The sequence below is a fragment of the Diorhabda carinulata genome, chromosome 4 (genome assembly GCF_026250575.1).
Source record: "Diorhabda carinulata isolate Delta chromosome 4, icDioCari1.1, whole genome shotgun sequence".
Taxonomy (NCBI): domain Eukaryota; kingdom Metazoa; phylum Arthropoda; class Insecta; order Coleoptera; family Chrysomelidae; genus Diorhabda; species Diorhabda carinulata.
The window spans coordinates 13,831,777-13,853,869 of NC_079463.1; the positions used below are offsets into that span (position 1 = coordinate 13,831,777).

The following is a 22,093-nucleotide window of genomic DNA, read 5'->3' on the forward strand; positions in this document are numbered from 1 at the left end:
ATGTACTTGTAAGATTTATTCAAACCAGATCGTGAGAAATTCAGAGTAATATGGAGAACAGAAGGATAATGAATGAACAAGAGGAGAGAAAACTAGTTAACAACTCTTCACCAATTTTCGAATTGCTTGATTAATAGTAGAAAACTATGAGAATAATTTTAACCCCATAGGATAAATGTCACAATATATGAAATTCCAGTACCATTTAAAGGGCACTATGGACTTGAAATGTATATAGATTGAAAGACAAATCAAGACCCTCTAGCTAATCGTTCAGATAAGGTGTGTTAGGTGAAGTTTCATTTTTATAATATTTGAAAATAAATACTCCAATACACTTTCGTTGCTACTTATATTTTTCATATAGTCTTTGATGTGTCTATAAGATCGAGTTGTATAAATCTGGAGTTTCGGGTTAAATAGGTTCATAAATTATTTGTTAGCAAGCACTAGAAATCGATCATATTTATTTGGATGAAATATTCATAACATAGAGGAGGCAGAATGCTTGAACACTATTTAACAGAGTCACCAACAAAACCCACGTTTCCCCGTAGTCTTCGAACTACTTAAGTCAGAGCATCTTCCGAATCTCTAACAGTGTATACCTGAAGAACTGGAGTCTAAACATTTTGAAACCGAACCCGAAGATTACTTAAATGAAATTGACAGTACCACCAACAAAGTTGGTTTATTAGTTTATGATCCGAGTTTAGAGGGGGTAAACGTGATCCAGTCCGTGATTGATATCTTTATTGATTATTGCAGTTGACTAGTGAGTTTTGAAAAACACAGTTTATATTTTTTATGCTGGAGCTTGGTTGATGAATGTCCAGACATAGACATATTCCCTTTTATCTCATCAAGAAGGCTCTTAGATCAGTTTGAGAAATATTGTATCAATAATACAAAATTACAAGATTTCATTACAGAAGTGTAACTTGTTATCAATTTAATAAAAGAAGTAAAAATCATGAGAAATTCTTATCTTTTTATTCTTGTAAAGCTTTTTATTTTCAATTAATAGAATTAATGTTTTCGAGGTACTATCCTAGCTTTGAAAGGCTTAGGTCCAGGTGTAACTCCATCCACCCATTCTGTCGTCAGTGGTTGTCCAGGAACCATGGTGAAATCAAACTTTTGCAAAAGTGATGCTATAAATAAGAATACATTCGCTCTGGCTAATGATTCACCCAAACAACGATGTTTTCCCAGTCCAAAAGGAATAAAACTATCTGGTAAGAATATTTTCCCATTTTTCAAGAATCGTTCAGGTCTGAATGCTTCCGGATCGTCATAACCGCATCCTTCTCCTAATAAGTTTCCATAGAGATTCGCTATTACCAAGACGTCCTAAAATAGAACTTCAGTTAGCACATGGAGTAGAAAAACACTCATTTTGATAAAAATAATAAGTAAAAGTTTCAGAAAATTGGATCAGATTTATACTTTCCTCATGAACTAAAACTATTCTATTTTAATAGTCTACTTCATCGTACGTTAGGACTTAGTCCTGTGCTTGCATCAATGGCTGCCTAGCTGCAGCTGGGATGATAAAGACCATTTTGAGGTGGTCATCCTGGTGGTTCTTCTTCCTTTGCAATCTTTGCCAACCTGTCATTTGACATTCTGTCCACGTGGTCTCTCCATTCTCCTCGCCGATTTCTCGCCTATCTCACTACACCCTGGATGTCACTTATCTCCCTTATTTCATAATTTTTCTTGTGATCAAATAATGTGTGTCCCGCTATTGATCTCAGCGTCGCACATAAGTAGTTCTTAGAAGTCTCATACAGGTCTTCTATATTCTGACTTTGCTCCTAGTAATCATATATTTATTCCGTCAAATTACATCTCTCAGGTATCCTGATATTAATGACGCCTTTGTTGTTTGAGCTTTCACTTCATTCTTCACAAACTTCCAAAACGATTTTAGTCTTTTATCTTTAAACTAAAACATCCTTTCTCAGAGGTTCACAACTTAGAGTTGGCAATAATGCTTTATCTGATGACAGTAAAGAAAATATTTATTTGAAAACAGCTGATAGTTGCTTTTTGTTCAGTTTCGCGTGACAGTTCAATATGGATAAACTTACACCTTAGCAACGTTTGCAAGTAGTTGAAATTATTTAACCAAATAATGATTTTGTTCGTCAACGGCACTTTGATCATTTTATGACATTCTGAATTGTCTTTCGGAGTGGCGAATTATTACCTTCCGGACCACGTTCCCTTCTTACGATGTATCTTGTAACACGCCGAACAGTGAATACTGAAGAAGCAATAGCCGCCGTACCGGAAAGCCGGTAAGGTTATATCTTTCCTCATTATTGATAATTTTTCGATAAGCTCCTCCAATTCGGCGAATAGGGCAAGAGAAAAATATATTAATATTGAATTTCCGTTCAAAATTTTTTGGTTCAATGGGTACGTGAATAAGCAGATTTTTAACATTTAGATTGGGGTTAATTTATAAGCATTTATCATTTTATATCTTCTCGGTTCTCTGGATACTGTAAAAGATTTGGTTTTCTTCAGGGATATTTGCATGTTGAATGCTCTCGCTGTTTGTTCAAACCTATATAGTAGCCTTTGTAAGTTATCTTCGTCTACTGAAATGATCACTGCGTCATCAGCATAACATACTATTTTTATTTCTTTGTTTCCCATCTGGTATTCTCTTCCAGCGTGCTTTACCTCGTTTATAATCTCATCCATTACGATGCTGAACAATATCGGGCTGAGGCGTTCTCCTTGTCTGATACCGGCCGTCACAGGTATTTTACTGGTCAGTTTTTTTTCCATTCAGATATATGTGTAATTATCGGTGTTCAGGTCTTCGATTACTTTTATTGTGTTGGGATGAATCATCCTTCTCTTCAGTAGAGTTGTTACATCTCTCAATCGTACCCTATCAAATGCTTCGGTGAGATCATTGAAGCACCTTCTTATTGAGCTTTATAGCCTCTTCCATAATTTGGCAGATCACAAAAATAGCATCTATAGCAGACCTGTTCAATAGTATAAACTCAAAATTGTTTAACCCTTAAATAATGGCACAAAATTGTTCTGAAGCATTGAGAACATGTAAAACTGTGAAACTAATAATGAACATACCTTAGGTATCCTATACCCACATAAGTAAGTATCTCGAAGAGCTCGATGGGGTACAGTGAATGCTCTTCCTCCAAACATTCGAAGGGATTCTAAAGCTATACATTCAACATATGGCATGCTAAAAATAGTAAAAAGCTTTAGAGGTTTGAGTATCTTATTTTAATTTAATGAACAAACTATACAAAGTAACCAACAGTATATATTCCAAAAGTGTTTCTTTGAAGTTATTGATGCAATCAAACGACTTCTGATCTTCTGTGAATAAGTAAAAAACTTAAATTAGAATAAAATCTCCCGAATTCAAGTTGGAAAACATCGTAGCGACGGATGAATGGCAGCATGGTGAATATTGTCTCGAACGATTCCCCTGAGGCACCGGGTCGCACCCCATTGTATCCCGACCTTACTCCAGCATGCATGGACAAATCTTTCCCTGGCTACTCGTGGGAACAACCATGGAGAGAGAAAAAAATAAAAGCAGAAACACGCGGCAAAAATAGAGTAACTCTCCACCATTCAAGTGAGAATACCTCACGAATAAGGGAGAAGAGGGATCCCTCTCTTCTACAAAAAATGAGAAAAACTTGCCGGAACCTGAACAACCAGGAATCAGAGATGAACCTTAGAGGCGTCGACGGGCAGGTTGCCGATGGTATCTGCGCAACCTCAACAATAGATTTGCACCAGAGGACTTATTAGATAATGCGGCGTGCACAGAGGACGCAACCTCTATCCACATTCTCTCGAAGTGTTAAACACTAATGAACTACACCTGGGTGCGTATGGAATAGAAGACGAAGATCTTTGGCAATTAAAGTCATCCCATATTCTAGACTTTTTATTATGTCACAATATTGTGTATTGTTGTATTGTAATTGTAGATTGTCGATTCACGGGAAACAGGAGATGCCGATAAACCTTACTAGATATAATAGCTGCTTGAACGTGCTTATGAATCGAAGTAATGAGGATTATAGCATCTCACACCCTTGATATCCCTTTCAACTCTCACTCCCATCCATGTACTTCGTTTTCTATCGAATGGATAGTGAAAGAGACTTATGACACCAACGTATGGATTGGAGCTATAGAGAAATATGGGGAATCCAAAGCAATCGCACTGGAATTGAACACTTTTGAAAGAGTTTGGTGTACCAATCTCCTAAATAAATTAACATTGTACGATTTGTCGACTGGCTTAGTAGCTTTCTCAAAGACCGATCCATCTGGGTAGCTATCAACGGACACACATCAGAAAGGTTTGAGGTCAACGGTGGTATTCCTCAGAAATGCATCTTGTCACCGACTCCATATCACCATCAATTGTAATCTTGGAAACATTTTGAAGTGGAGTGCAAGCGATCTGATTGAGTTAAATGCAGCAAAGATCCAGGCTGCTGTTTTTACAAAGAAGGGAGGCACTGCAGTTCAGGATTTGGTCCTATCTCTACATAAAATATCACCATCACCGCAAATTCGCTTTGTTAGATGTTGAGGCTAAGAGGAATATGTCCTGGCATAGTGGCTTGGCTGGATTAGTTAAGGCAGCTTCACAGAAACTTGGACCTCTCTTAAAGATCTAAGTGATATACATATACTTTATTTGGAAAATTGTGAACCCGTAGAATCAGCTAACAAGATTCGTCTTTTCCAAACACTACAACCTACATAGGCGAGGAGCCACCAATCCTGAAAGCTCCGTGTTCACGGATTTTAATATTTTTAATAAAACATTTTTTTTAATAAAAAAATTTAACGTTTAGACGAACATGATTTGCTTGGTTACCGTGGATTTGATTGGCCGGAAATATTTTAATTAAATTACTTATTATCAAATTTCCATAATTTTTTTCCGTCATCACGGATTTTTATCAATCTTATACAGTAAAAGTTGCTTATTCGCGCTTTCTTCATTCGCGTGTTCACTATTCGCGGAGTAAAAAAATGTAATCCAATTTCTATATTCGCGGCTAAAAATTTCTATATTCGCGGATCTAATAAGTACATATATAATAATAAAAGGATTCTAATAGATATCCAACCCAATATCCTTTGTAAATGCCGTCAAATGGACTAATAAAAAAAGTAAAATAGATAAAATAAAAACTTGCCGACGACTTTGACATAAGTCGCCTTCGCCGCGATCGGTGATTTTTAGAATGTAAATAAACAGAATAAAAGCAACCTTATTATTCAATGATGAAGTACATATATATATTTTAAATGTTGCTGTTCCGTTCTATGGTAAAAGTCGCTTTGCTGAGCAGAGCGATATCCAGAAGAATTTGCAAACCTAGTAACTGATGGAGGATACAAACCTGAGCAAGAATTTAATGCAAACGAAACTGCACTGTTTTGGAAGAGAATGCCAAACAAAACATTCATTTCTAAAAGCGAAAAGTCTGCTCCTGGATTTAAGGCAGCAAAGGATAGAGTTACACTGCTGCTATGTTCGAATGCATCTGGAGATTATGTTGTTAAGCCATTGATGCTTTAGAGATCGTTTAATCCTCGGGCTTTAAAAAATCAAAACAAGGACAAACTGCCAGTGTTTTGGCGTGCTAATAAGAAAGCATGGGTTACAAGCGCTATTTTTTGTGACTGGTTCCGGAATTGTTTTGTTTTTGAAGTTGAAACTTGAAATTTAAAAAAACAGAATTTAGACTTTAAAGCACTTCTACTTTTGGACAATGCACCAGGTCATCCTCGCGAACTTGAAACTATGCATCCAAATATAAAAGTGTCATTTCTACCTCCCAACACGACGGCTTTGCTGCAACCTATGGACCAAGGAATAATTCAGGCCTTCAAGCTCTATTACATTAGACGAACCTTCAGAATCATATTGGATAATATGGAATGTAATCCTGATATGAATGTTATGGAATGCTGGAAGAAATTTGACATTGCAAAATGCATCGTAAACATAAAGAATCATTGGAAAGAACTGAAGTCTCACACATTGAAGTCATACTGGAAAAAACTGTGGCCTGCTCTGACTCCGGAAAATGATGAATAATCTGTGCAAGTTCAAACTATGATTGCAAACAAATCAAGTGACATTCAGGAATTGCTTGAATCGCAAGATGAAGATTTGACTGTAACCAAATTGCTAATGTGACTGCTCCGTATCAGTCCGAATTGAAGGAGCCAAGGAAGAGAAAATTACAAAATTCTTCAAACCGTTGCCTAAGCCTAAAGATAATTATTCAAAATGTTCAAAAAATTAAATTAAATTGAATTTTTTATATATTTGTTTTTTATGTATATATTTATTCATTTTGACACCTAGGAACGTACCCCATACAAATTACCATTCCGTATTTACGGTTTCTGTATTCGCGACTTATTTTTGGAACATATACCCCGCGAAAATAAAGAGCTTTTACTGTATAGAATTTTGTGTGAAATATTATGTTCAACAAGAAAAAATCCTGCCGACCAATGATTTTCAGCCGGAAAGGTCACGCATACCTATTTGAATGGTGTGATAAGGGGTAAAATAGAATAGAAATAGAAACTTCAGTTCCAAGGCATACAGAAGTTGAAATTATCGACGGTTTCCATTTATTACATAATTTAGGACCGGCTGTAACCCAAGCGTTTGGCAAAATTACAGAATTTATTTTGAAAAAAATATGTAACACCACTGCTTTAGAAATCCACTTGATTTTTGATAGATATCTATCACTATCCATCAAAGATTCAGAAAGATCAACTCGTAAAGAAGACGAAATACCATTTGCTATCACGGGGCCATTACAAAGCAGACCTACAGATTTTAATAAAAGTCTTAGTAATCCAAAATTCAAAGACGCAATAGTTGCCTTTTTACATAATCATTGGACGGACACTACATGTAGCTCAATTATTAAAGACAAAAAAGTTTTTTTAACATTTGAAGATAAGATTATACAGTAGCTTTTGTTCGTAAAGGCAAAATTAAAGCCTAAAACCTCCTCTTAGAGAATGAAGAATATCAGAACATGTTCGAGCATTTGACAAATCCGGAAGACATAAATGATAAAGAAAAGACAGATTTAGTCCAAAGATTCACAAATTAAATGTATAACGTGAAAAATAATGATGTTAATGTTGCAAGATTTGAATTATTATTAAAATTTTTTGCAAGTACTACCGACAAAGAAAAATTTTACAAAGGTATGATAAATTTCAATTCCAATAATATTCCACCATGTTGGGAAACTTTAACGCAAAAAATATTACGCACCATTTTTGTAAACGCAATGTGGCAAAATGCTACTGAACCTATTTGTATGTTATATGATCCAACAGAATGTGGATGGCAGGTAAACGAATCCAGTAGACTCGAACCATTGTGGTACATTGGCCCATCGGCACCGTTAAAGGTTGAGAAAATATTAAGTTGCCAAAAGAATGAGGAAGAAAGCGAAGAATCAGAAGAAGATAGAAATGATAATGATGTAGATGATTATTGATTAATAAACTTGAATTGAATATATATTTTGTATAAACCTTCATTTGGTATATAATCAACCCAAATAAAAATTTTCCTGTATTTCCTCTTTCCATATTAATTAGTATAATAAATAGTTAAAAACTTAAGGAAAAGACCAGAGGTAGAAGAAAGACTATAAAAGAGTGTAATGTATATGTGTAATCTATAACAGTATAATCCTCACTCACACAATAAAATTTGGTATGCGCGATACTTTCGGCAATCTGTAAACACGCATACCAAGATAATTATAAATGTGTCATTAAAACGCGTGAATTGAAAAAAAAAGGTTTCCGTGGTAATAGATAAATTTTACCCCTTGTCACACCATTCAAATAGGTATGCATGACCTTTCCGGCTAAAAATCATTGGTCGGCAGAATTTTTTCTTATTGAACATAATATTTCATACAAAATTCTATATAAGATTGATCAAAATACGTGATGACGGAAAAAAATTATGGAAATTTAATAATAAATAATTTAATTAAAATATTTCCGACCAATCAAATCCACGCCGACCAAGCAAATCTTGTTCGTCTAAACGTAAACTTTTTTATTTTTTATTAAAAATATTAGAATCCGTGATCACGGAGCTTTCAGGATTGGTGGCTCTTGGACTAACAGAAGTTCAAGAACAATATCCACCGGAATCTCGACTTATTCGATTATGGGTTTATCCTCTTATCCTCTATCTTAACAAATTTTCAGCTTACGTACTTTGGTCTGTCATCTAATGATGGATTCCTGTCTTTACCAATAACCCGATCTATTTCTTCCTGAGCCTTTTTCTGAACATCTGGGTATAAAATTAAATACAGAAAAGAGAAACTCAGGGTGTTACTTGTGGTTTCAGATCCAGCCATGAACATATCCATACAAATTGCTAGGAGCTGCTCTTCGGAAAAGCTGTTCCCAATGTTTTCTAAAACACAAAATATCATATTGGTAGTAGTAATCTGGAAAGTTTACCGAAATATTCCTAACATCCAATTCATCTGGATATTGAAAGTTAAATTTCGATTAATAGATAAACAACAGATATTAAGTAGGGATATATAGTTAGATACTGAAACAAACTGTTAAAGTGAAAGTAGAAATTGCATATTTCACAGAGAACAAGATAAAATAAATATGATGGAGATGAACTGTAAGAATGATAGCTAGAATGGGACGGAAATAATAACGATAACAACACAACAAACAATTGTAAAAAGGAAGATAGTACAGACTTCTAATGAGGTGCAACTGAGAAAATTGAAGGGAGAATTGTCAAAAGACAAGCATCAAACTGCTAATGAGGAAAACGTAAGGCAGAAAATACTAACAAAATTTAATCTTATTATAGTCAAGATGGATTGAATCTCAGGATATTGATTGAAGGAGACAGAAGGAAGAGTTTTCTACCTTTATCCGATGATTGAAGTACGTTCAAAAACACATCCATAACATCCCTTGGAGAATCTGGTACGAGTGTTTTCTTGTGATGGGCTATTTCTTTTCGTATAAAAGCCCATATTCTTTCATGGCTTCTGACGTATACGTTATAACCGGATTTGTCCGGTGCTAGATATTTTAATAGTGGAAATTGGCTGAAAGTCGTTCCTACCATAGAAAGAGCTTGAAATAATTCGTTTAAAACAGCTTGTAATTCCCTCATTTGTTTATCTTCGGCATCGTACCTAAGACCTGCTAACATTCTCCATAAACAGTTGAGAATATGCAGATTAAATAAATTGTGTATATCGAAAACCACTGAATCATTGTGGGTGATTGTCCTGTAAATATAATTCACCAGCTCTTGTGCTTCTTCTTCTACCAGGATAGACATAGTTCTAGTGCCGAAACCGAATTCACGTAATTGTTTTAAAAAGAATCTTCTTTGCTCTTGCCAAAACAGTTCGTCCACCATTAAAATTCCTGAAAAATGGTAACATCAGTTCAACAAGAAATGAGTCAAAAATATAATTTTTGTTAAAAGTTATTTAAAGAATGGTTTTATGCAACTTTAATGCCGAACATTATTTCATAATTTGGTATATCAAGTAAACATGAAAGTTAGAATAGAATACAATTTATTCAACAGTTTTTTAACAACTTTATCGGCAAAAAGATTGAAATTTGTGAAGACTTGAAAATTCACCTATTTTCCGTGTTTTGTGAAAAATATGTCAAAATTGCGGTTTTTCTCAATAGACCGAATATATTTTTCAGGATGGAATGTTCAATACGATATTCGAGTAGTAGAGGTCAAATATGACATTTGAACATATATATGAGTTCGATATGTCGAGGGGTGGGGGGAAATAGGAGGTACCGCAAGTTGCCTCGTTTCGAGGATTCTCTCTACAAAATGTGAGGAATTTTAAAGCATTACAAACAGTAGATATGATGACTAGAGACCTTGAACAATGAGCCTATTCGTTATTGAGCATTTCACTACATTTTGTTTAGCATTTAAGGAGCCACAATTTTTGTTTTTTACAGTGCATATTCGACGAATCTTCAGTATTGGGATCGATTTCACAATTTTTATCGTAATAACCTGTTTTTAAAACAATAATTCATTTTAAGTATACGAATATAATTTTTGAAACATACTTTATTTTTTATATACAACCGAAATTGCTACAATTTGCATGGCGAATTGCACAAAGAGAGGAATGATGGGAGAAGGGAGGGGAAACTCCTAAACCCCATGATAAGTCATGTTTCTTCGGTATTTACACGAAAAATATTACCTACATACATCTTATTTATAGTCAGATAATTTATTTCAATCTAATGCAATGTCTCAAGCTTGTAAGTGTGAAGCTTTTAAACTTGGGGATGGACGCAGAGATCAATTTTCTGAAAGGGAGGGGAATAAATTTGAATAAACGTTCGTATCTCCCCACCAATTAAAAAAGTATAAGAAAAAATAGATCAAAATTCGAAAGAAAGAAGTTAAGTTTTTTTTACTAGAAAAAATTCAAATTTTATTCCCAAATTTGTTTTCCCCGCACCCCTGCAAAGTTGTCAAAAGGATCAAAAATGCTCACCCCACTTTTTCACGGGGGGTGGAACTTCAAAAATCGACTCCTTGCCCCTCCTATGGCGAATTTCGAGGAGCTTCCAATCTTTAAAATTTTCTTTTGGCATCATTGTCCAACATACCAATTTTGATGCTTCTATCATGATAATTATTTTTATAAATGCAACTTTTTCTTTAAAATTCACTACTTGGTCGTTTTCTTAATATACCTTCCGTCTTTCTCCTGATATTTTATTATGGAATTTGGCTGCTGTTTTTCTACGTATCTATATCATTATACCAGAAATATGGATCAAATTGGAACAAGTTTTGAAAACCTTCATAGACCAATAGCTCATAGCTGTGGGTTCATGATTGCTCAAACAATATCAAAATAATGCATATATTCGAGAATAAGAATAAGATATTGAGCAGAACCTTTCTGTTATACTTTGCCGTTTGTCACGTGATACTGGTCACATTGACGTAACTTTTGAAGCAAGTAGTGCGTGATTCTTATTAAAGCTATTAGTTGTGGGTTAATTTTAAATTAAGTGCAGAAACGAATATTTTCGGCATATTTTACTTTTTTGTTTCCGTAAAGGAAAAAAGCTGCTGCGGCTCACAAAGAAATATGTGAAGTTTGGGGTGCTGATTGCTTAACAGAGCGCACGTGTCATAATTGGCATAAAAAGTTCCGTTCTGGAGATTTTTTCCTCAAAGATGAGCAGCGTTGTGGTCGGCTTACTGAAGTTGATGATGACCAAATCATCAAAATCATAATTGAGGAGAATCGTTATAAAACTGTTTAGGAGGTTGCGAAGAAGCTACATGTATCGCACACAACAATTGAAAAACACTTAAAATGTCTTGGGCTAGTTCAAAAGCTTGATATTTGAGTAACTCACAAATTGAAAGAAATTCATTTAACACAAAGAATCAATATTTGCGATATGCACCTTATATGAAATGAAACCGACCATCTTTTGAAAAGAATCATCACCGTTGATGAAAAATGGGTCCTGTACAGTAAACTAGTTCCAAAACGATCATGGAGCAAACATGATGAACCAACACATCGAAAGCTGAAAAACAACAAAAAAAGCTCATGCTGTTTGGAGGGATTACAAAAGTATTGTGTTTTTTGAGCTACTTCTAAAGATCCAAACGGTTAATTCTGATATTAAAGAAATTAAAGAAAAGCGGCCCGAATTGTCAAATCGAAAAGGTTGTGTGCTCCACCATGATAAAGCAAGGTTTCACACATCTTTGGCAACTCGTGGAAAACTATTGGAGCTTGGCTGGGAAGTGATGCTACATCCACCAAACAACCCTAATCTGGCACCAACTGATCACCATTTATTCCGTAGTTTGCAGAATTATATGAATAGTCAAAATTGCACAAATGACGATGACCCCAAGCGCACCTTGTTCAGTTTTTTGTTGATAAGGACCAGAAATTTTATGAACGCGGAATAATGAAGCTGAAAGAAAGATGGCAAAAGGTCATTGAGCAAAATGAAGGATATTCAATTGATTAAAAACTATTCTGTGTAAAAAAAGTTATTTTATACTACAAAATCGAAACCATATTAATAGTTACTTTTACATACAACAGCATCGAGTATATTTATAAAAGTAAGAAAGCTCACTCTATATTGAAAATATAGTTTATACTCACCCCTTCTCTTTCCCCATGTTCTTTTTTCAAAAAACTCTCCCAAAGGTCTTCCAGATAAATCGTCAGATAATAGAAATTCTCTATTAGCAGCTGGACCGTGAATTACTACTAATATTTCTCTTCCAACTTTCAACCCCAAGATCGGGCCGTATTTTTTAGCCAATAAAGCTGTAGTGAACAATAAGTGTTTTGTGGCTCTTTGGAGCATTGCTATTTGAGGAGCACTTCCAAGAATAGGCCACCATCTAGGTCCTGGTGGAAAGTTTCTAGGTTTTCTGGTGTCCATGTAGGCAAGTAAGGCAATTAAAATTATGGAAACTATTACCAACAAAAACATATCTGAAAAAAATAAACTAACTGTCTATTCCAAATCTTATCAGTATATAAGCAAACAAGTTTACAAGTAAATTTTTTATGTTGGAAGTTTAGCGGTCAACGTGCGTTGCATAAAACTACATAATTTTAAAGGAAGTTTTTGACATATTCCAATAGACAGTTTTTTAAATAGAACTATGAAAATTAGATGGATTTTCACCAGTCTCTTCTATCCTCTAACATTTTCATGGTCTCGATTCCAAGTAATGCAAGTTTGCAATAATTGCAAAGTGTGGTGAAAACTTTGAATCGAGTGAATTTTTCGAGAAATAATAGTATTTGCAGAGCTCTTCCTTATTGCTGTAGACTTTGTTTTATTAGATAAATAATAGACCTGAGGACTTGTGCACTATTGTTAACCAATTTCATGATGTCGCTCGAGTGCTTTGTGTAATAGGTTGCATCGATGGTATTGCACAGCGCTCGTCGTGAGGAAGACATAAGTTTCCACCCCACATCAAGGGCAAAAAAAAGTTGCATCGATGGGATCTAGAGTCAATACTAAATACAAGAGCATAAACCCAATAAACTCGAATAGAAAAGAGTCCCGATAAATTGACGTGCTGGGTGCCTGCAGGCAAACTCAATGTTCATGTGCCACGTCTGACTGTCACTTAAGTTTTGCAAATACTGCTCTAGGTGGGATTATATTGTCTCGTTCTATTAAAGAGTTTTGGGCGATATAGATTAGAAAAGTTGCGAAGTTGAAAATGAATATTCGAAAATTCATGAAATTGACAATTCTCCAGCATATGATGCAACGCGAAAAGCAAAAGTTACTCTAGTATAATTCAAATTATGTTTCTTGGTAACTATATGTTGAAAAAAAATACTAAATCAATGAATTGTTAAAACTGATTGTTTGTTCCAAAATTGCAAATTTTTCCCAGAAAATTTTGTTATACACACGTTACTACTAAAGCTAGCCGGTAGCACATTGGGTGCTAAACTGAACTAGAGCGTTCTGCTTGTGTTTATCAGCAAAAGAATATGCTGGCACATCTCAGTCTACGTAAAAGAAGTCTATGTTGTGTTAAATGTTAAACTCTTAATACTAGAAGAACAACTGTTGAGAGGACAAAATATCGAGACGACAGGAAATATGTCATGCACGGCCAACGTCCAGCGATACGGACTTTGGCAACTCGAAAAAGCTTCCTACCTTCCACTGAGTCCATCTCCAGACCTGGATAGAATCGTATATATCGTAGGCATGTACCTGAATATAAAGAAGAGCTAATAGAGGAATTTGATGTGCAGAAGTGCGTCTTCAATGATTTAAGAATGGCAGCTCCACTATATAAAACGACAGTAGCCTAGTGAAGGGTTATCACCTTTGTGATTATAAGGGTGTTCAAGAATGATATAGCCTAAATTTACCTACATATTTTAAATAAGAAGATCTGTACCAAGAATCGATAGGGTTATGTAAGCCGTTCGATACTAGACGTTTAAATAAATACCGTGCTCTATTTATGCTAAGTATTAGTCCAGGCTACCTAGGTAAAAATGAGATATCACCTTTGAACCTGCATAGATTTACATGAAAATTTCTAATCAAGTTTGACTTACCCTTATCTTCAAAATCAAAATACCGATATGTGCTTATTACTCTTACCCCTTATTACAAAAAATTAATAAAATTATAAAGCATTTAATGAGTAGAAAAATGTTTTTAAGGTTTGAATAAAAGTTTTTCAATGCTTCAATATATAATTTATTATTTTTCAAACCTACTTGATGTATTTAATCCCTTATAAAGCACCTCCGGTTAATACTACCTCAAAAAAATATTATTCATTTAATTTGTGGTAATTCAATTTTATTAAAATGACTCTTTTCGTTTGTGTTTAACTCAAATATTTTGCATCCCAGATGTTCAAGCCTTATAAAACATCCTTCATTTCGAAAAAATGGAAAAAAAACAAAATATATAGATGTATTAATTTTTTTACGATTTATTCATTTCTAATAGACATCTTTTTAAATATTTTGTTTTAATTATTTTCTATTTATAATTTTCAACCGCTATACTTTATCCTCCAATTTTGGAAAAATTGAAAAAAAATTTGATTCAATCATTTGAAATTGGCATTTTTTATCTCTTTTAACTTTAATACATATTATATATTTTAAATGTTCAACCCCTGCACGATGTTTTGTCTGGTGTATCTCAGATGCATGCTTTCACTTGTACTTCAAAATCTACCTGCTCCAAAATTAAAAAAAGTGTATTTAGTGGCCATTTCTCCGTTAATTTTCAATCAGATTAGCTGCTCAAAACGTAGGTTGATAGGGAATTTTATAACCTATAACTTTATAAACGTCGTAAAGGGCGACGTTTAAAGGGTAAGAAGATGGTATCAGTCATACATTAGGGTACGATTTGTAAGTTCATATCTTAGTTATTTTAGAAGTTCTTAGTTTTTATGCTAGAGATCTTTACTAATTCTCATTTCAAAAATTTTTAAAAGTACTTTAAAAAAGACTTATTTTTCCTAAAGTTGACGGTTTTTCCATTACTCGACGTTAAAAATTATCGTTCAATAAAAATATTCAATCTTCAGTAAATCATAATTCTGTTTGATTTGGCCTAAAGTAAATTTAAGAAGATCAATCTCTTTGTTTTTTAACAAGCTTCATTTTTGTGTTTCCCATTTTTTTTTATAAAATTAAAAGTATTTGAGTTATTCATAAAAAATCTACGAAAAACGTTTTTTTCAACAAAAATTCAAGTTTTCAGTTGCGCATAACTAAAAACCTATTGATTTTTCAAAAAAAAATGCTGAGAATTTTTTTGCATAAAATTTGGTCCTCTATCAATTTCCGCGGTTATTTTCAACATAAAAATTTTCACCCCCTAGTTGGGGCAAAAGCACGCATCGGCGTGATTTTGCTTTTTACGGTTTATTGTCAAAATTTTATTAAAATCGATACAGGTTCATCGAAATCGGAGGTGAAAACTTGGTAGCCTGAACTATACACAAAACTATTGAGAATGAAGGAAGTTTGAGAAATTTTCAGTCTAAGCTGGAGTAGGTATGATTTCATCTATGAAATCTAAAAATTGATTAATCCATTATACTATAAACAACAGAAATTTTGCACTGCTCACACTTGTATACATCTCTTCTTTTACGTCTAAACATATACAAAATAATATCATTTCATAGTGAAAGTATTATTTTATTTCTGCTAATATATTGATGTCATGAATGTAGTGAAAGTAACTGAATTGAATCTACTAGTTTATATGAAATTTATGTAATAAACATATAATGGTATATATATATAGGTAGAATTTATTATGTCACACTTTACATTTATTCATGTATTAAGAAAGGTAAACGATGTACTTCCACATTAACTAGTTCTCTATTACTAAGATGGCTTCCGCATATATTAGAATTATACCACGACTTTACTAAAAGTGCATTACATGATAATGAACCATTCATATGATTCCTTCCAGGTTATGGTAAATAGGATAAAGAATACATTATTTTTAATAGTTGTTATTGCAACTAGTGTGGATATGTCATATCCATCCGTCCATATCGTTCGAGTGCGATATGAATAATCCACACGAGTCAATTTATTTTTTTTTACCACCCAATTAAAAAAAACCAGATTATAAATATTTTATTAAACTATGATATAACTTGAAATTAGAAATGTTTAACACTTTTATTCATAATTTTATATTTCCACTGATTTATTGTGATAAACGTACAGTTGTTAAAAGTACAATTTGTTTCCTTTTTTAAATCTGCTTAGTTATTTTCTTCCATACTATTATGTGTAGATGTTGATTCTAATGAATTTCGGTGAATATGTTGCATCGATGTTGATGGTATAGCTTCATGTTTTTTGTCAACTTACCATACAATAGTATTAGTGAGGTCTGTTTGGTTGATTTGCAACACCGAAATTTTTCACTGAACGACGGAAATAAATATATAAATTCGGTATATAAATTCACATCTGGTAATTTTTAAAAATTCAGTAATTATTTTTGGCTGTTCACAAATTTTATTACTTCCGACTACTTGTTTGGTATATTTTCTTTGTTGGCAATTAACACAAAATTGTTCTATTCCACGAATTATTCTATTCAAACTTACTATTGTAAGTAAATACGAGGATATATTGAAAAATCTTAGCCTACTATAGAACCAAACAAAATTCCAATGTCAAAATATTTTATTACTCAACATATTCTCCTCTTAATTGGATACATTTATTACAGCGAACCTACAACGTTTCTAGATCTTTCAAAAAAATGTTTCTTCTTGCTCTGCAAACCAGACATCCACAGCTTTCATTGCCTCCTCGTTGGAAGAAAATTTACGACCTTTTAAACTTTTTTTCGGTTGAGGAAAGAGATGATAGTCGGACGAAGCCAAATCTGGTGAATAAGGGGGGTGTTCTAGTAATTCAAACCCTAAATCACGAATTTTTTGTATGGCAACATAACATTTTTGTGAGCAGGGGCGTTGTCCTGTAGAAACAAAACACCTTTGGATAGCTTTCCCCGTCTTTTCTCTTTAATATTTTCCCGTAGTGTGATCAGTAATGTCAAATAGTAATCTCCAGTTATTGTTCTACCCTTATCCAAAAAATCAATCATGATTATTCCATGGCAATCCCAAGAAACTAAAGCAAGAAATTTTCCAGCAGATTTTGGGACACGAAACTTCTTAGGTCTTGGAGAACCAGAGTGTCACCATTCCATCGATTGTTGCTTTGTGTCATCTATAGTAACAATTCGGCTTAAGAAGTCTATATCGTTTTCAAATCGAGCACAGATCGAACGCGATACTTCTACCCTTGCACGCTTTTGGTAAACATTCAAACATTTGGGGATCCCTTTTGTACCAATTTTTCTCATGTCCAAATTGACGTGAACTATATGATGAATGCGTTCGTATGAAATATTCAGTGCTCCAGATATCCGTTTTAGACCAATTCGACGGTCTAAAATCATGTCAGGAACCGCATCGATATTTTCCGGGACTGACACAGAAACTAGCTTTCCCGATCGATCATCATCTTCAATGGAAAATTTACCTCTTTTGAAGTTTGCAGTCCGATTTTTCACCGTGGCATACAAAGGACATTCATCACCAAGGATATCAAGCATATCTTCGTAAATTTGCTTATCTCTTAACCCTTTTAAATACAGGTACTTGATGATGTCTCTAATTTTCACATTTCTTTTAATTTATTGCATAACTCTCGCTTACTTTTTTGACAACACACTTCTAAAAAGTTATTGTTCGTTGGTATGGTAACGCAATATTTTGTTTATGTATTGAACTGGTTTAGAATAACTAGATATCAATACATCCTCATATTCTTAATCCGCTTCTAAGAGAAACTTTTTTATTTGCTCAGGAGTTAAAATGTTTGTCTTACATTCATGAGTCCAATCCATGAACTTTTTATAATAAAATTCATATTTACTTTTTGATTTATGAGGTATGCGTTAGTCGTCTCTTATGCGAATGTCTGGTGGAGCATTATTTTTTGATTCCTCATTAGAGTAATTCTTTATCAAATTTTTCTTAAACTATTTTGACAATTTATTTTCGTTACTTTGAAATTGAGAAAAGAATATTTGATAGGTACTAAACGCAAATGCTGATTGGTGGATTTCATATACACACTAGGATGTATGTGAAATCATATCCGTTCAATTAACCAAAATGGTCTACATTTCCATTTTTTAAATTGTGCCGAAAAGCGTGAAAAAAGTTTTTCCTACAACTGCCAACGTGTTTCTCATAATTAACTTAATTTAATATTGCTCACACTGTGAGAAATATTATTTTTGCCTATACTACATACATATATGGAGAATCAACAAAAATCGATGAAAACTTAGTTGTCTATTGTAACTTTAAATAGTTATTGTATCAACTATTTAAAGTTGTCATATTATAGAAGTTTTTTAAATTCTTAAAGTAGTTTTCATTCGTGGTTTGATAAAAATCGCAAATTCCATTAAATATTATTTTAGTAGGACATAACTATACCAATTTATAGTAAATAATATGGATAATGACAGTGTTGACGATTTTAATAATACCCAGCCAGAGATATCGAAAACCGCAGAAAAAGTAACTTTGAATTAGCTTACGAGAAATTTTTGGAATGGAGAAGAAATACAAAAATAGAATCTTTTCAAAAACTCAGTATGGCAAGAGTTTTTTTGTAAAATTTTAATTCTGGTTTTTTTAATTGTAAACAGCAGTAGCTATAGGCATAGCAGGGGCATGTCGTGAAGATTAGTTGTGGAAGTTAAGATTCGATAATTTCGAGGATTTAAGTTCACCTTTACTTGTGAAATTAGATTACTTAGAATTAGACAACACGAAAACAAAAAAGCTAAGAACGTTAACTTTAACGGGAGAATTTTATGAAATATATAAAACATCTGCTGCTCCTCGACCGATTGATTTGCCAGAAAAACGTTTCTTTATAAATTACCAACACGGAACATGTACTAGACAGGTAGTTAGCATTAACAAATTTGGTAGTATGGTTAAGACAATTGCAATTAGAAAACCCCTATCTACACATAGGTGACTGCTTCAAAAGTCAAATTTTAGTAAATGCAGGAGGGGACATATTAACCTTAAAGCGCAATGGAGGATGGCAATCTAGTACCGTGGCTGGAGAATATGGAGAAGGGTCTATTGAAAATAAAATTAACGTTGTTAATAAAATCGTCAACTCCATTGAAAAACCACACGAACCCTTTACAGAGATGGAGACAGAGAATACACCGTACATGAACGATCCACCCTTAACATCTAAAATTAACATAACAGAAAATTTGAAAAATAAATGACGTTCCGGGTTCAACTCTACAAAATTGTAAAAATTTCACAATCAACTACAATTTGATATAATATTATTAACCAGTTAAGAGGATACTTTAGTATTATTTTGGTTTTACTAATCATAAAAATAAAAATTGAGTTCCATTACTCTTATTCTTTCAATTTGTGCAGTTGTAGAGAAAGTATAGTGTCCAACATGTGGGAAAAGTTGAAGTTTTTCCACTTGTTGCACAATATACTATTATTTACAACCATATATGCAATGCTGTCATTACTAACGTCATTGAAGGTTAGAAAGTGTCATATTACACACCTCTACTTCTCGTCCTCATTCACCACTCTAACTTCCCACCCTCTAAAATATTGTGATCGTTCAAATTTTTCTCATCTATTCTAGATGAATAATGTCAATGTCAATGTGTTGACATATTGACAATTATTATAATACCTATTTAATGGCAAACAATAAAAACCAACATTGAACTAAAATACAAGAAACTACTTATTGAAATGAAGTCCACATTTTGTCGTTTTAGGAAGGCCAACAGTTTCCCATGTTTCGAAATATCAGTTTTTTCTTCAATTTGTAGCATCGTTCGAATTATAGTGTACATTGCCCACGAAGTGAACAGCTTTGTTTAACTGCCAAGACTACACTAGTATTGGTGGTATTCTCCACGTTTTTTCCTTCGCACCACTTCTTATATAATTCAATAGCTTTTAGGTAGCGATGTTTACTTTTATCGTGTGCTGCTGTATCAGCAGCCTGTCGTATTTCTGGAGGGCTACAATCCATCAATTCTTCATCGTAGAACATTTTTCTCAATTTATTATTCGCGAACTAATATCCATCCGACTTTACTAAATAGCAATAATAACAATATAGTTACCTGCTGGATTTTTCCGAGAAAAATGTCTGGTAATTTTTCGTCAAATGTAATATTTTATGTATGTTCAGGACGAAACAAAGATTTATTGATTTCGATCGAAATATGACGGTTATAGAGAAAATTATATACAAACCTCGGTAAGAAGTTTCATTCCTTTCTCTAGATCGTAGCTAATCTCGACGCTTCGTTTGTGACATTTGTGTTGTTAAATTAGTTAATTGTTGCTTAATAAATTGAGAGCAGAAGGTGTATTTATAGGAAAGTTTCGAGATAAAACAACCGTGGAAAATGTAATCCTATAAGGCACATCATAATTATACTCTTAACAGTTGTATGGTGGTAGAATTATCTTTTTAAAATTAAATTAAAAAATAACCGCTGTATACATCGTTCTAATAAAGGTACTCTATTTTTTAAAAATTATGCCAGGTTTCACGTTACATTCTACAGTAGCCTTGGTTGAATCGCGCAGATTTTTTGATGTCATGCCATTCCGTTGGAACTATAACTCGACCAGTCTAGCTCGAAATTTGAGTTTTGGATGCGCGATAGTCATGCGGATCGGAATATGTCGAGAGCTCATTTTGTGCCAGTAATCAGTTCTGTTCACCTCGCAGCTATTCCGGTGACGTAGCAAAAATTTCGGCGTGAAATTATTCTTTTTTGTCATACTCTTATACATTTTATTCAACATGGAGTTTAGAAGTAAATTGAAAAATGAAGTTTTGTGTGGTCAGAGTCGGGAGCTAGTGAATAATCTCCTAAAATTCATGAGAGATGAAGCGACAAGGCAGAAAGTTGTTATATCTCTTTCTAAGGTATGTTTCAATGATGCAATTTTTGTATCGTCAGAAGTTATCATAAAAATTAGATTAGATTATTTTCTATTCATAACAATATTCATAACAACTCCTGGTGATGCGAAGAATATAACTTTGACAAAAGGGTAGGGTAGAAATAAAGTATAAATGTGTTTAATTTTAAAAACTGCTTATCCTATTCTTATTACCTTAAGGCTAATGTATCTAAATCTAAAACATCAAAATTTTGTTTTCTATTGTCAAGTCTCTGAACACAAAAAATGCGGAAAAGTATTAATTCATATTATGTTCATATTTAAGGTTACTGAACATGTTGTAGCTGCTTTGGGTATAAGCCGATGCACCGTATATATCTAAAGAAAGTAAAATGGTGAATGATATAAAATTAAATTCACTTTCAAACTCCCAAATGAAAGAACTGGCAGAAAAACCAAAATATCACTGGACAGCTTGGAATAAACTCGACAAATGATTCTTAATTATCACATAACTAAGAACCGTACCAATTCTTAAAAACGTGTAGAAAAAGTTTTGCGATGATTTTGAATATAAAGGGGGTAAAGAGTTGAAGGTCACAGAATATATTTATGTTAATTATAGATTTGGATGATGATGATTCAAGTAGAGGGAGCTATACTGATGAAACTGATACCGAAAGGCATTTTGTGGAAAGTGGGGACAATTTTGATTGGGAAAGCTCTTCAAGAAATCTTAAGGTTGAAAAGGTAGAAGATTGCAGCACTGTTAGAGTGAACAATTTCGTCCGGTTCAAAAATGAAAATATTAAAGCTAGGTGAAGTGAACAAAAAAAACTGGTAATAATTATGTCTGCTACTGCATTTCTTTTGGAGTCTGATGAATAGAAAAGA

At 33.5% G+C, this 22,093-nt stretch overlaps 1 protein-coding gene across 1 annotated transcript; it reads right to left on the bottom strand.

The window, feature by feature from the left end:
- Nucleotides 1-1,029: 1,029 nt before the first annotated feature.
- On the bottom strand, nucleotides 1,030-15,792 carry LOC130892387 (methyl farnesoate epoxidase). The gene is made up of 6 exons (XM_057797790.1): nucleotides 15,774-15,792; nucleotides 12,291-12,608; nucleotides 9,004-9,516; nucleotides 8,317-8,521; nucleotides 3,118-3,235; nucleotides 1,030-1,353 (listed from the first exon to the last, which is right to left on the bottom strand). The coding sequence occupies exons 1-6, from the start codon at nucleotides 15,790-15,792 to the stop codon at nucleotides 1,030-1,032; spliced, it is 1,497 nt and encodes a 498-aa protein (XP_057653773.1).
- Nucleotides 15,793-22,093: the final 6,301 nt, after the last annotated feature.